At 36.5% G+C, this 13,282-nt stretch overlaps 1 protein-coding gene across 11 annotated transcripts in view; it reads right to left on the bottom strand.

Annotated features, from left to right (window-relative positions):
• The window catches only part of VPS13B (vacuolar protein sorting 13 homolog B), a 778,478-nt gene that overhangs the window by 205,430 nt on the left and 559,766 nt on the right, over positions 1 to 13,282 (bottom strand). For all 11 annotated transcript variants that reach the window (XM_051844655.2, XM_070075348.1, XM_051844658.2 and 8 more), the window contains one exon: positions 947 to 1,084. In XM_051844655.2, the coding sequence (XP_051700615.2) occupies positions 947 to 1,084 (138 nt within the window). The remainder of the gene's footprint in view (positions 1 to 946; positions 1,085 to 13,282) is intronic.

The following is a 13,282-nucleotide window of genomic DNA, read 5'->3' as shown; positions in this document are numbered from 1 at the left end:
TAGAGTACAGCTAGAGAGATTAACACAGCATCACATCATAATTTTAAATTCTTAATAAAGAAACAAACATTCCCTTGATGACTAACACATTCTGAAACACCGTAAGAGTAAAATGACAAAAGAAAACTGAAATGCAGCGATTTCTGCTTAAATACACAGCGAAGACCAAACTGAGGTAATGGGAGAAGAGCAGAAGAGGAAGAGGAACATAAGTTGAAGGAAGAAGAGAAAAAACGGGAAGAAGGAGGAGGGTGAGGAGAAGAGGCTGGAACATCTTCAGTCATGCTAAGATCAAGGCGGCACCCATGTAATAGCTACTCCTCGCAGTCATAAAGTCCTAGGGTTGAATGGCTCCTTTATCACTATGACTATATTCAACTGGATTCAGTTTTCTAAGTTTTAGCTTCCTTACTCATAAAATGGTGATAATTACGGCGCCTGTTCCTTGGGTCTATATGAATTTGAAGTGTTTTCTGCCTGAGACAAAACAAGCACTCAATACTCTTTGATATCCACATCTAGCAAAAGCTGCGTGCTTACTATATGTCTCAAACACTTTCCGAAGAATTTGAAAGCATGTACTTATCGAATTTACTCTGCATGTAATTTATATATGTGTATCATGTATCCCATCCATCCTTCCACTTTATTCTCTTCATAGACAGCTGAGGAAACTTAACGCACAGGAGAGCACACAGTTAACTAACAGAAAAGGCAGAAATAAAATATTGGGTTTTGGGCTTCCAGAGTGGTTAAACGATAATCACTTTTTGTCAGGCTAATGGTAACTTTTAATGCAGATTTATATTTCCCCTTTGATCTCTAGACTGGGTAGTCTAAACTTTTTAAAAGCAAACTATTGCAAATTAACTATTCCTTTTCAGCAACGAATGCCAAAATTACTCATAGGAAAAATAAATGTGCACACAGTTGACTGCAGACTCACCTGGTCCGTTGAGGAAGTCTTTGATTTGCAGCGTGATGAGGGAAGGTGGGATCCCACTTTTACTGTCTACTTCTCCAGGCACTGTCTGCAGCCACACAGTGCTATAATCAAGGGCTTCTGGCAGGGTCTTCCCAGGATCTAAAGTGACAAAATTGAAATGAAAAACATCAATTACATCACAAACCTCTCATTTTGGTATCAGCATTTTGAGTTGCTATGCAAGAGGAAAAGTGGTTAAATAATGGCATAGAACCTTCATTGTTTCATTTGTTCACATACATATGGTACCCGAGTACTTGTATCAAAAAAGACAGAAGCCCTCTCCGTATAATGTGGGATGATGAAACCAGGTTTCCTAGAACCAGGACAAAGAAGAAAAGACATTTCAAACCTTAACTTATATCATCTTCGGTTAAAGGTAACGATTCTGTACTCTTGAGCTGCTGTTTAACAGCTGGACTTAAAAAAAGTGATGTTGGAACTAAATTAAGGAAAAAGGGGAAAACCTTGTCAGCTTTAAAGAGGCATATACAGGTTCAAAGACGCAGTGGATTTGTACTACTTAGCAGTTATTTGATATGTTTCAGAGTTTTATTGACATTACAATCACTTTTACTGCTAGGCTTTTGAAGTTCACTTCGGTAGCTTCCCTATAACCTCCTTTAATGATAAAAATTGGTCAATCGTTTAACAGAACTAATTATGACCACAATTTGAATTTCTCTGTTTTGACTTTTTCTCTCTTTAACATTATGTATTCTATAATTTTTCTGGTCAATATTGTATATTTTTTTTTAAAAAAAGATTTATTGGTTATTGGTGATGGCAAAGTTAAATTACTTTTTAATGCTTGGAAATCTATGGTTTTTATTGAAATAGCTCTTTAAATAAAAATGATTGCTGTATCTTGGCATATAGTGTAATAGGCTTTTTTGAAACTTCTAAATATTCAGTTTTTCTTTAGTTTCATGATTGTTTTACTTTGTTTTAATAGCCTCTGAATGTCAATTTTATAGGGATGTTCTTGCCATAAAGCCCATCTATTCCATTTTCAGTCGATTTGCAATGTGTTATTAAAGTGTTATTTATTTTAGCTTTTATTGATTGGATTGCTTTCAAGAATAGCATTTACATACAGTGTATTATAGTCAACATATGGTTATGTAGTATTACTGTCATATGTGAACTGGGCACATAAATTCTGCATTGGAATTTGTATTTCTTGACCTTATCATGTGATCCTTATGAAATTTGGCACATATGAACCTTTATGTGATTTCAAAGAAAATACTGAAAGCAATTGATCGTGACGTTAGATCTATGTGGTAAAGATCAAACACTAAGCTAGTGCATTCTTCCCTTTTTATATGATCAGTGAATTTAAAGCAGTGAGAATACGCATAGAAGACCCATTACATAGTAACACTATACTATTTTCTCTTGTACATGTAACGGTCAAGTCTGGATGACAGCAGTCTGTTCCTGGTAGGTTCTATAATCGGGTTATAGGAACTGTGTAACCTGCCAGGGCCTGGGTATCTATTTCTAGAATCTCATCTATGCAGCTGTCATCAAAAGTGCTTATTAGCAAGTCAGGTGGTACTGTGCTAGATCTGCACAAGCACACAATTCTTCATTTTGAAGAGAAAACAGTGGTTTAACAGAATAAATATTGAAGAGATGAATTAAATTGATATAAATATTAATGTGATATATGAAAATGGCAAGTAAAATTTAAGATTGAAGAAGGGAGATAGAGAGAAGGTGGTTAATGGACACAGAGTGCAGTTGGATAAGAAGAATAACTTCCAATATTCTATAGCACAATAAGATAACTATGACTAATATCTATAGATTTCAAAATAGCTAGCACAGATAACTTTTAATGTTTCCAACACAAAGAAACTAAAATCGTCTGAGGTACTGGTTATGCTAATTGCTTTGATCATCACATATGGTATACATGTATTGGACTGTTGCATTATACCATATAGATACATACAATGTCTATATGTCCATTAGAAATAAAAAGGATAATTAAAACAAGATACAAGAACTGCATATTCAGATTTGTATTAACTTGGAAGAATCATCATCCTTGTGCCATTTAAAAAACATAATCCATTTTCTAAACTTTTCTAGGGATATGATTTCAAGTAGCAGGATAATGTATACTCAGGGAATGTAAGTCATTAACTGTCATACTGTATACTGATGACAGCAACAGTAAGACCACAGAACATAAAAGCTTTCCATAATGTACAGGACCATATAAAACTTTTATTAAATGCTACTGTGAAATATAGTAAAAAGTTAAATATCAAAAAAGACAAAACTGCAACATGTATTAAAATAACAGGTATGGTATATCACAATATGAAAACACATCAAAAAAAGTTCATAGAAAGTATATATGATGAGAAAACTATGCATGTATTTAAAACGTTTTTCCATAAAAATAAACATGTCTTTTAATTCCAGTTTTCCACAAACTTTCAGTACCTTTATACAAAAATACCAATAGAAAAATTAGTGTGGGATAGAAAAATCAATAAAGAAAAAATGATAAACATTTCAAAATATAAACATTAAAAGATACTAAATTTTAGCAATAATCAAAGAAACAAATCTATTAGAATAAAGTAGAATGTTTCACCTATCAGATTAAGACTATAATAATTGATAATATCTCTGTTAGTGGTTTCTGATGACAAGACTGCTCTTATACAGTAGTAGTAGGCCTTTCTGGAGGATAATTTTGTAATGTATAACAAATTTTAAATGTATCATATCACTTAATCTAGCAAATTAACTTGTAAGAATTTATTCCAAAGAAGAAATCAGATAAATGTGTAAGAATGCACACTCACTGTAGAAATACCATAGAAAGAAATAGAAAATAACTTAGATATCTATCAAGAGATTAATGTTCAAATAAATAAAAATGGTATCCCACACAACTGTTTAGGAGACAATCTGCATGCACTGACATAAGATAGCTACTTTATATTGTTAACAGTGAAAAAAAAAAAAAAAGCAAGCATGCTACGCATCTTCATTCATTAGCCATTCAGGATTCATCTGAAAATGTGTTTGTTCACTCATTTTCCCACTGGTCTCTTGTTCTTAGTGATGTACAAGAGCCCTTCTGTATTCTGAGTATTTAATGTCTGGTTTGCTACATAGAGCCGATGTTTCCTCTCAGAGTGTTGGTTAACTATTACGACGCTCATGGCATGCATACTTTTATTTTTTAATAAATGTGGTAAAAAATCTTAACTTTTATTTTATGAATTTATCCTTAGGTTACTATATACTTTTGCAGTTTCTTGAAACACTTTTAAGACTTTTTTGTTTTTAACTTTTAGTTGTTTAATCCATCTGGAGAGCACCGCCTCATGAAAAAATAGGAAAAATCTGCTCAGCCTCATTGTGAACCAGGAATATAAAAATTAAAACAAGAAATACAATCTGGTAAATAGCACAAAGTAAAAAGAGCAATATAATCTCGTGTGGGGACTGTAGGAGGAGAAATAGATCCTCACATCTTTGGTGGGTAAGTGTGTACATGAACTATGTTTGCTCTCGGAATAAGAAAGGCCATTTGTAGAATTTTATCTTAAAGACATACTTACATAGATATCCAAAGAAACTGACTGCAGAATCATGTGAAACATTAAATTTGGAAAAATAAAAGTAGACATTTATCTATAGAGAAAAGGTAAAACAAATTAAAACTGCACTATGGGGCGGTGATGTGGCTCACTTGGTTAATCCTCTGCCTACGGCGCTGGCATCCCATATGGGCACTGGGTTCTAGTCCCGGTTCCTCCTCTTCCAGGCCAGCTCTCTGCTGTGGCCCGGGAGGGCAGTGGAGGATGGCCCAAGTGCTTGGGCGCCTGCACCCGCATGGAAGACCAGGGAGAATCACCTGGTTCCTGGCTTTGGATTGGCATAGCTCCAGCCGTAGTCGCCATTTGGGGGGTGAACCAACAGAAGGAAGACCTTTCTCTCTGTCTCTCTCCTTCACTAACTCTGTCAAATACAAAAAAAAAAAAAAAAAAAAAAAAAAAGGAATGAAGTTGGAAATTAGCAACTCAGGAATCCCTAGAGCATACGCAAACACATGGAGATTGAACAACATGCTCCTGAATGAACAATGGGTCATAGAAGAAATTAAACAAGAAATCAAAAATTTTCTGGAAGTAAATGAGGATAACAGCACAACATACCAAAACTTATGGGACACAGCAAAAGCAGTGTTAAGAGGAAAGTTTATATCACTAGGTGCCTACATCAAGAAATTGGAAAGGCACCAAATAGATGAGCTTTCAATACATCTCAAGGATCTAGAAAAACTGCAGCAAACCAGACCCAAATCTAGTAGGAGAAGAGAAATAATTAAAATCAGAGAAGAAATCAACAGGATTGAATCCAAAAAAACATTACAAAAAATCAGCCAAACGAGGAGCTGGTTTTTTGAAAAAATAAACAAAATTGACACACCATTGGCCCAACTAACTAAAAAAAGAAGAGAAAAGACCCAAATCAATAAAATCAGAGATGAAAAAGGAAACTTAACAACAGACACCACAGAAATAAAAACAATCATCAGAAATTACTACAAGGACTTGTATGCCAGCAAACAGGGAAACCTATCAGAAATGGATAGATTCCTGGACACATGCAACCTGCCTAAATTGAACCAGGAAGACATTGAAAACCTAAACAGACCCATAACTAAAACAGAAATTGAAACAGTAATAAAGGCCCTCCCAACAAAGAAAAGCCCAGGACCAGATGGATTCACTGCTGAATTCTACCAGACATTTAAAGAAGAACTAACTCCAATTCTTCTTAAACTATTCACAACAATCAAAAAAGAGGGAATCCTCCCAAATTCTTTCTATGAAGCCAGCATCACCTTAATTCCTAAGCTGGAAAAAGATGCAGTACTGAAAGAGAATTATAGACCAATATCCCTGATGAACATGGATGCAAAAATCCTCAATAAAATTCTCGCCAATAGAATGCAACAACACATCAGAAAGATCATCCACCCAGACCAAGTGGAATTTATCCCTGTTATGCAGGGATGGTTTAATGTGCGCAAGACAATCAATGTGATACACCACATTAACAGACTGCAGAAGAAAAACCATATGATTATCTCAATAGACGCCGAGAAAGCATTTGATAAAATACAACACCCGTTCATGATCAAAACTCTAAGCAAACTGGGTTTGGAAGGAACATTCCTCAATACAATCAAAGCAATCTATGAAAAACCCACAGCCAACATCCTATTGAATGGGGAAAAGTTGGAAGCATTTCCACTGAGATCTGGTACCAGACAGGGATGTCCACTCTCACCACTGCTATTCAATATAGTTCTGGAGGTTCTAGCCAGAGCTATTAGGCAAGAAAAAGAAATTAAAGGGATACAAATTGGGAAGGAAGAACTCAAACTATCCCTCTTTGCAGATGATATGATTCTTTATTTAGGGGACCCAAAGAACTCTACTAAGAGACTATTGGAACTCATAGAAGATTTTGGCAAAGTAGCAGGGTATAAAATCAATGCACAAAAATCAACAGCCTTTGTATACACAGACAATGCCATGGCTGAGGAAGAACTTCTAAGATCAATCCCATTCACAATAGCTACAAAAACAATCAAATACCTTGGAATAAACTTAACCAAGGACGTTCAAGATCTCTACGATGAAAATTACAAAACCTTAAAGAAAGAAATAGAAGAGGATACCAAGAAATGGAAAAACCTTCCATGCTCATGGATTGGAAGAATCTATATCATCAAAATGTCCATTCTCCCAAAAGCAATTTATAGATTCAATGCAATACCAATCAAGATACCGAAGACCTTCTTCTCAGATCTAGAAAAAATGATGCTGAAATTTATATGGAGACACAGGAGACCTCGAATAGCTAAAGCAATCTTGTACAACAAAAACGAAGCTGGAGGCATCACAATACCAGATTTCAGGACATACTACAGGGCAGTTGTAATCAAAACAGCATGGTACTGGTACAGAAACAGATGGATAGACCAATGGAACAGAATTGAAACACCAGAAATCAACCCAAACATCTACAGCCAACTCATATTTGATCAAGGGTCCAAAACCAATCCCTGGAGTAAGGACAGTCTATTCAATAAATGGTGCTGGGAAAATTGGATTTCGACGTGCAGAAGCATGAAGCAAGACCCCTACCTTTCACCTTACACAAAAATCCACTCAACATGGATTAAAGACCTAAATCTACGACCACCTGACACCGTCAAATTATTAGAGAGCATTGGAAAAACCCTGCAAGATATAGGTACTGGCAATGACTTCTTGGAAAACACCCCAGAAGCACAGGCAGTCAAAGCCAAAATTAACATTTGGGATTGCATCAAATTGAGATGTTTCTGCACTGCAAAAGAAACAGTCAGGAAAGTGAAGAGACAATCGACAGAATGGGAAAATACATTTGCAAACTATGCAACTGATAAAGGGTTGATAACCAGAATCTACAAAGAAATCAAGAAACTCCACAAAAATAAAACAAACAACCCACTTAAGAGATGGGCCAAGGACCTCAATAGACATTTTTCAAAAGAGGAAATCCAAATGGCCAACAGACACATGAAAAAATGTTCAAGATCGCTAGCAATCAGGGAAATGCAAATCAAAACCACAATGAGGTTCCACCTCACCCCAGTTAGAATGGCTCACATTCAGAAATCTACCAACAACAGATGCTGGAGAGGATGTGGGGAAAAAGGGACACTAACCCACTGTTGGTGGGAATGAAAACTGGTTAAGCCACTATGGAAGTCAGTCTGGAGATTCCTCAGAAACCTGAATATAACCCTACCATTCAACCCAGCCATCCCACTCCTTGGAATTTACCCAAAGGAAATTAAATTGGCAAACAAAAAAGCAGTCTGCACATTAATGTTTATTGCAGCTCAATTCACAATAGCTAAGACGTGGAACCAACCTAAATGCCCATCAACAGTAGACTGGATAAAGAAATTATGGGACATGTACTCTATAGAATACTCTACAGCAGTCAAAAACAATGAAACCCAGTCATTTGCAACAAGATGGAGGAATTTGGAAAACATCATGCTGAGTGAATTAAGCCAGTCCCAAAGGGACAAATATCATATGTTCTCCCTGACTGGCGACAACTAACTGAGCACCAAAGGGGAAACTTGTTGAAGTGAAATGGACACTATGAGAAACAGTGACTTGATCAGCTCTTGTCCTCACGGTTGATGTACAATGTAATACTTTATCCATTTTAGTATTTTTTTTTTTGTTCTAGTACCATTGGTTGAACTCTGTAATTAACACACAATTATTCTTAGGTGTTTAAATTTTAACTGAAAAGTGATCCCTGTTAGGAATTTGGAAAACATTATGTTGAGTGAAATAAGCCAATCCCAAAGGGACAAATACCACTTGTTCTCCTTGATAGGTGACAACTGAGCACCAAAAAGGAAACCTGTTAAAGTGAAATGAACACTATGAGAAATGGTGACTTGATCAGCCCTCACCCTGACTGTTGATGAGCAGCTTAATATGTTATCCCTCTTAGTATTTTTTTTGTTTGTTCTACTTAATACTTTTGGTTGAATACTGTAATCAATACACAATTCTTCTTAAGTGCTGAAACTTAAATGAAAAGTGTTTGCTGTTAAATGTAAGAGTGGGAATAAGAGGGGGAAGAGATGTGCAATTCGGGACATGCTCAAGCTGACTTACCTCAAACAGTAGAGTTAGAAACATACCAGGGGATTCGAATTCAATCCCATCGAGGTGGCATGTACCAATGCCATCTCACTAGTCCCAGTGATCAATTTCTGTTCACAATTGATCGTAATGATAGGACTAAGAACCAAAGGGATCACATAAACAAGAATAGTGTCTGCAAATACTAGCTGATAGAATCAAAAAGGGAGAGAATGATCCAACATGGGAAGTGAGATACACAGCAGACCCATAGAATGGCAAATGTCCTAACAGCACTCTGGCCTCATAATCAGCCCTTAAGGCATGCGGATCCGGCTGAAATGCCCATGAGAGTATTTCAGGCATGGAAAGCCAAGACACTCTGGGGGGAAAAAAACCTAAATGAAAGATCTCTGTGAGTGAGATCCCAGTGGAAAGAATGGGTCATCAAAGAAGGAGGTACCTTTCTCTGAAGGGAGGAGAGAACTTCCACTTTGACCATGGCCTTGTCTAAAAATGATCAGAGTCAGTGAACTCAGGGGGCTTCCATAGCCTTGGCAGCTCGTGACAAGAGCCTAGGGTGATTACTGAGGCCATAAACAAGAGTGTCAATTTGTTAAGTCAACAACAGGAGTCACTGTGCACTTACTCCTCATGTAGGATCTTTGTCCTTAGTGTGCTGTACATTGAGATCTAATGCTATAACTAGTACTCAAACAGTATTTTTCACTTTATGTTTCTGTGTGGGAGCAAACTGTTGAAATCTTTACTTAATGTATGCTAAACTGATCTTCTGTATATAAAGAGAATCGAAAATGAATCTTGATATGAATGGAAGGGGAGAGGGAGTGGATAAGGGGAGGGTTGTGGGTTGGAGGGACGTTATGGGGGGGAAGCCATTGTAATCAATATTCTGTACTTTGGAAATTTATATTCATTAAATAAAAGTTAAAAAAAAGAAAAAAAATCTTAAAAAAAAACGCACTATGAATACTGCTCAAAACACTATGCTGTTTAAAAACAGTATGGTGTGAATTTTGTGTACTGATACAGACCTTCATAATGGATTGTTCAGGGAATGAAACAAACAAGCAGGATATTATGTTTATCGAATTCAAATGTAAAGAACTAATCTGCATACATACATACATTTTCTTCAAAGTATTAGAGGACAATCATTTTCTCAGATGGTCGTAAATATTGCTGATATATAGACCAATAAGTACTATTCAAGGCTGAAGACAAAACAGGTCTATTTGCCAATAATTTTCAAAAATTGAAGGGTAAAAAAGCAGTACCATGGGTACTTGATATCCTTTGATTTCCCTCACCAAGGTATAAACTAAGAAAACAGAAAAGTCAGATATCATAAATGAGAGTTTTCCAGTTCGGTGAGGTGTGTTTTGTATAGGTGCCTGTTTTTTGGTTGAAGTTAGAGGGACCATCTGGCAGGAGTCTTCCCTGGAGCAATTGCAAGGGGAGATGATTTAATAGGAGATAAAATAAACCAACTGACACTAATAGGAAACAGAATAGGAATTAAGAATTAAAATTATAACAACTATAAAAGTTGTTCTATCCAAAGAAGCCAAAATTTCCATTTCATTTTCAACAAAATGTTAGGCCAACTGGTTTTAAAAGTACTCCTGAATTTAGAGGGTTGATAAAATAGAGTGATTTAAATTAGGGATATCCAGAACAATACAGTTTCATGGTTGAGGAACATTGCACGTATGATACGGCCAATGGCTTCTCTTCCATTTTGACTAAAATTTCAGCTCTGAATATGCCGTTAGTCTTTGTGGTTAGATGAAGCAGCAGTACTAGTAGCAGAAGGATAGATATGTCAGAGTCCTAAAGATACGGCTCAAGTTCAAAAGTAACCAGTTAAGTCTCATGCTCTGAAGGTGAGATGATCAGTGGCTTGACTTCTAGACTTTCTCTCAGCTGAACTTCTCCTAAATTCCATCATCAAGTCTCAAAAACAGGATTCATATTACACATTCCTTAAGGTCTCTATACTTGGGAAAAGACCAGATAAACTAAGATTAAAAGAGCCTGTAAAAACACATGTATAAATGGAGTGACAAACAGACTACTGTTTCATATTAGAAACTTTCACACTTCTCCATACTTAGTAAACACTCACTTATGCAATTACAATAGCTCTCAAAAGGAATACATTGTTACTTTTGTTAATGATCACGTTTATACTGTTGTCCCAAAGTCTAGGAAACAGGACAAAGTTCTATCTTATGAAGAGACACAGAAGCTGGGAAGTGGGTCCAAACAGACAAATTGCTCACAGCCGTAAATCTTTTGCAACTTGAGATAGAACTCACTGAAACAAGACACTGGTATTGACAAAGTTATTACAATTGTTTTTCTTCTGAGTTGATCTAGGCTTCACTTCCTCATACCATGTTGCAACGAATAGCTAAAGTGGAGATTCGGAAGCTTTAACTCATTTCCCAGATGAATAAAAAGTTGCGGCTTTCAAAAACACTCCATCAAGACTCTATTCTTTGTGTTTGTAGATTATTCTGTTCTTCTGCAGAAAAACCTTAACTTCACTTAACTGCTTCGGAGGGCTTCCTGAATCTGATAAATGTGGCCTTTTGAAGTGCTGCTCACTTTTTTGTTTTAATCCATAGCAAACATTCACAAAGTCTATCTTTGCTACCCATTTGAATTACATAACCAACAACACGATTCAGTCCAGCCAACTCAAAATGAAACCCTGCAATCTTCTACTTATCAGAACGTTTGTTTTCAATGCTCACACGGAACAGCTAAATGCTACAATTTTTAAAGGTTTTATTATTTTCTGCTTTGTTCTACTCTTACAGGGTATTTTTTTTTTCATAATACAGATGAATTTTTACTAAGGTCCTAAAGAAAACATTTTCCCACAGATTTCAGTAAGGACTATTTCATTTTAAGATTTATGGGACACCGAATATATAATAGAGTGCAATTACTTTTACACTGACTACTTCTACAGGCTACCCAACAGATACAAATCATTTCAATAGTCTTTACAGTGTGAAAAAAGAACTCTGAATTTTAAAAGCCAAGCACCATAAAGATCTGTTTACTTCAAAGCTAAATATGTATTATAAAAGTGACTAGAGTGAGACTCTACCAGCATCATTTTTCTCCTTACTCTTTCCCTTTCTTCTCTAAACAGTTACTTCTGTCAACCACCGGTTTACAATGGAATTGATAATCTGTGCCTCCCTTTACTTCACCTAGCTTAATAGCACCTCCAGAAATGGACTGGTTAAGGAATGGCCGAGAGAAAGTCAGTCCAATGGTTATTTTCCTTGGAAGTCCCCATGCAAAATTTTTTGTTGTAGGATACCCAAGTAACTATAGCCACACTAATGTTTTCATTCCCTTGACTTGATTTCCTTAGGATTCCCTAGGTTTTCAACTTCTATGGACATGGATAGTACATTAAATACGAAGCACTGTCAAGGAAACTAAATTTCCCTATGGTGGAAAGTTCTTGTGCTACTGGACAAAGTCTAACTAATTAAATCAGGGATTTAAAAAATTAGAAACTTTTTTTAAAAAGATGTATTTATTTGTTTGAAATACAGAGTGAAACAGGGATGAGGGTACATGGACCACATACACACAAAGACTGATTTTCCAGCTGCTGGCTGACTCCCCAAACGGCCTCAACAGCTGAGGTAGGGCCAGGCCAAAGCCAGGAGTCATAAACCACGTGGGTCTCCCATGTAGGTGCAGGAGCCCAAGAACTTGGGCTATCTTTCACTGCTTTCCCAGGCACATTAGCAGGGAGCTGGATCAGATGTGCAACAGTCAGGACTCAAACCAGTGTTTATATGGGATGTTGGCAATGTAGGAACTGGCTTAACCTGCTTTGCCACAATGCCAGCCCCCTTAAATAAACTTTTGATCAACTGGGTTTTAGTGCTCCTCATTTTAATCATGCTTTCTTCAGCAAGAAATTAAACTGTCAGCCTACTCCAGGTATTAGATGCTTGCTGTATTAGTTGGATGCTGTTGCTACTTTCAATCCTGAGCACCACGGCCTTGCTCAGTATCACCAACTCTCAGGCAGGCATTATGGCACAGTGGGTTAAGGGGCTGCCTGCAATGGAGTGGTTCAGCATTGGCTTTAATGTAATTAAAACTAATCTTTTTCCTAAATTACTATTACTGTAGATTCACATTTCAGTAACCTCCTGCTTTGGTGTCAAATAAAATTACGCTGAATTTTCTTTCTGATATCAGCATAAGACAGAAACATCACCAGCTCCTCAGAAGCATAATAAAACTAATGCTTGTGTGATGTAGCACTGCAAACAGCCTGAAGATTTACTTCTGTCTCCATTTTATGAGTTCCAGAACGTCCAGAAGATCGATGTACTGTGATTTTTTAAAAGAGAAATAACAGGTTATATGTTTTATTCATGTTTTCATGAAGTTTCAGTGAACTGTTATTAGGGGTTACAAGCAGACTCTAGTCTACCACAGTTAATGAGCCCAGGCCAGTCTTAGTGTGCCATAGAAACAAGGCACATTTATGGCCACACAGGGAGACAGATTCCTCTTT

This window comes from Oryctolagus cuniculus, chromosome 6, assembly GCF_964237555.1.
Source record: "Oryctolagus cuniculus chromosome 6, mOryCun1.1, whole genome shotgun sequence".
Taxonomy (NCBI): domain Eukaryota; kingdom Metazoa; phylum Chordata; class Mammalia; order Lagomorpha; family Leporidae; genus Oryctolagus; species Oryctolagus cuniculus.
This window is presented reverse-complemented; position numbering and strand designations above follow the sequence as displayed.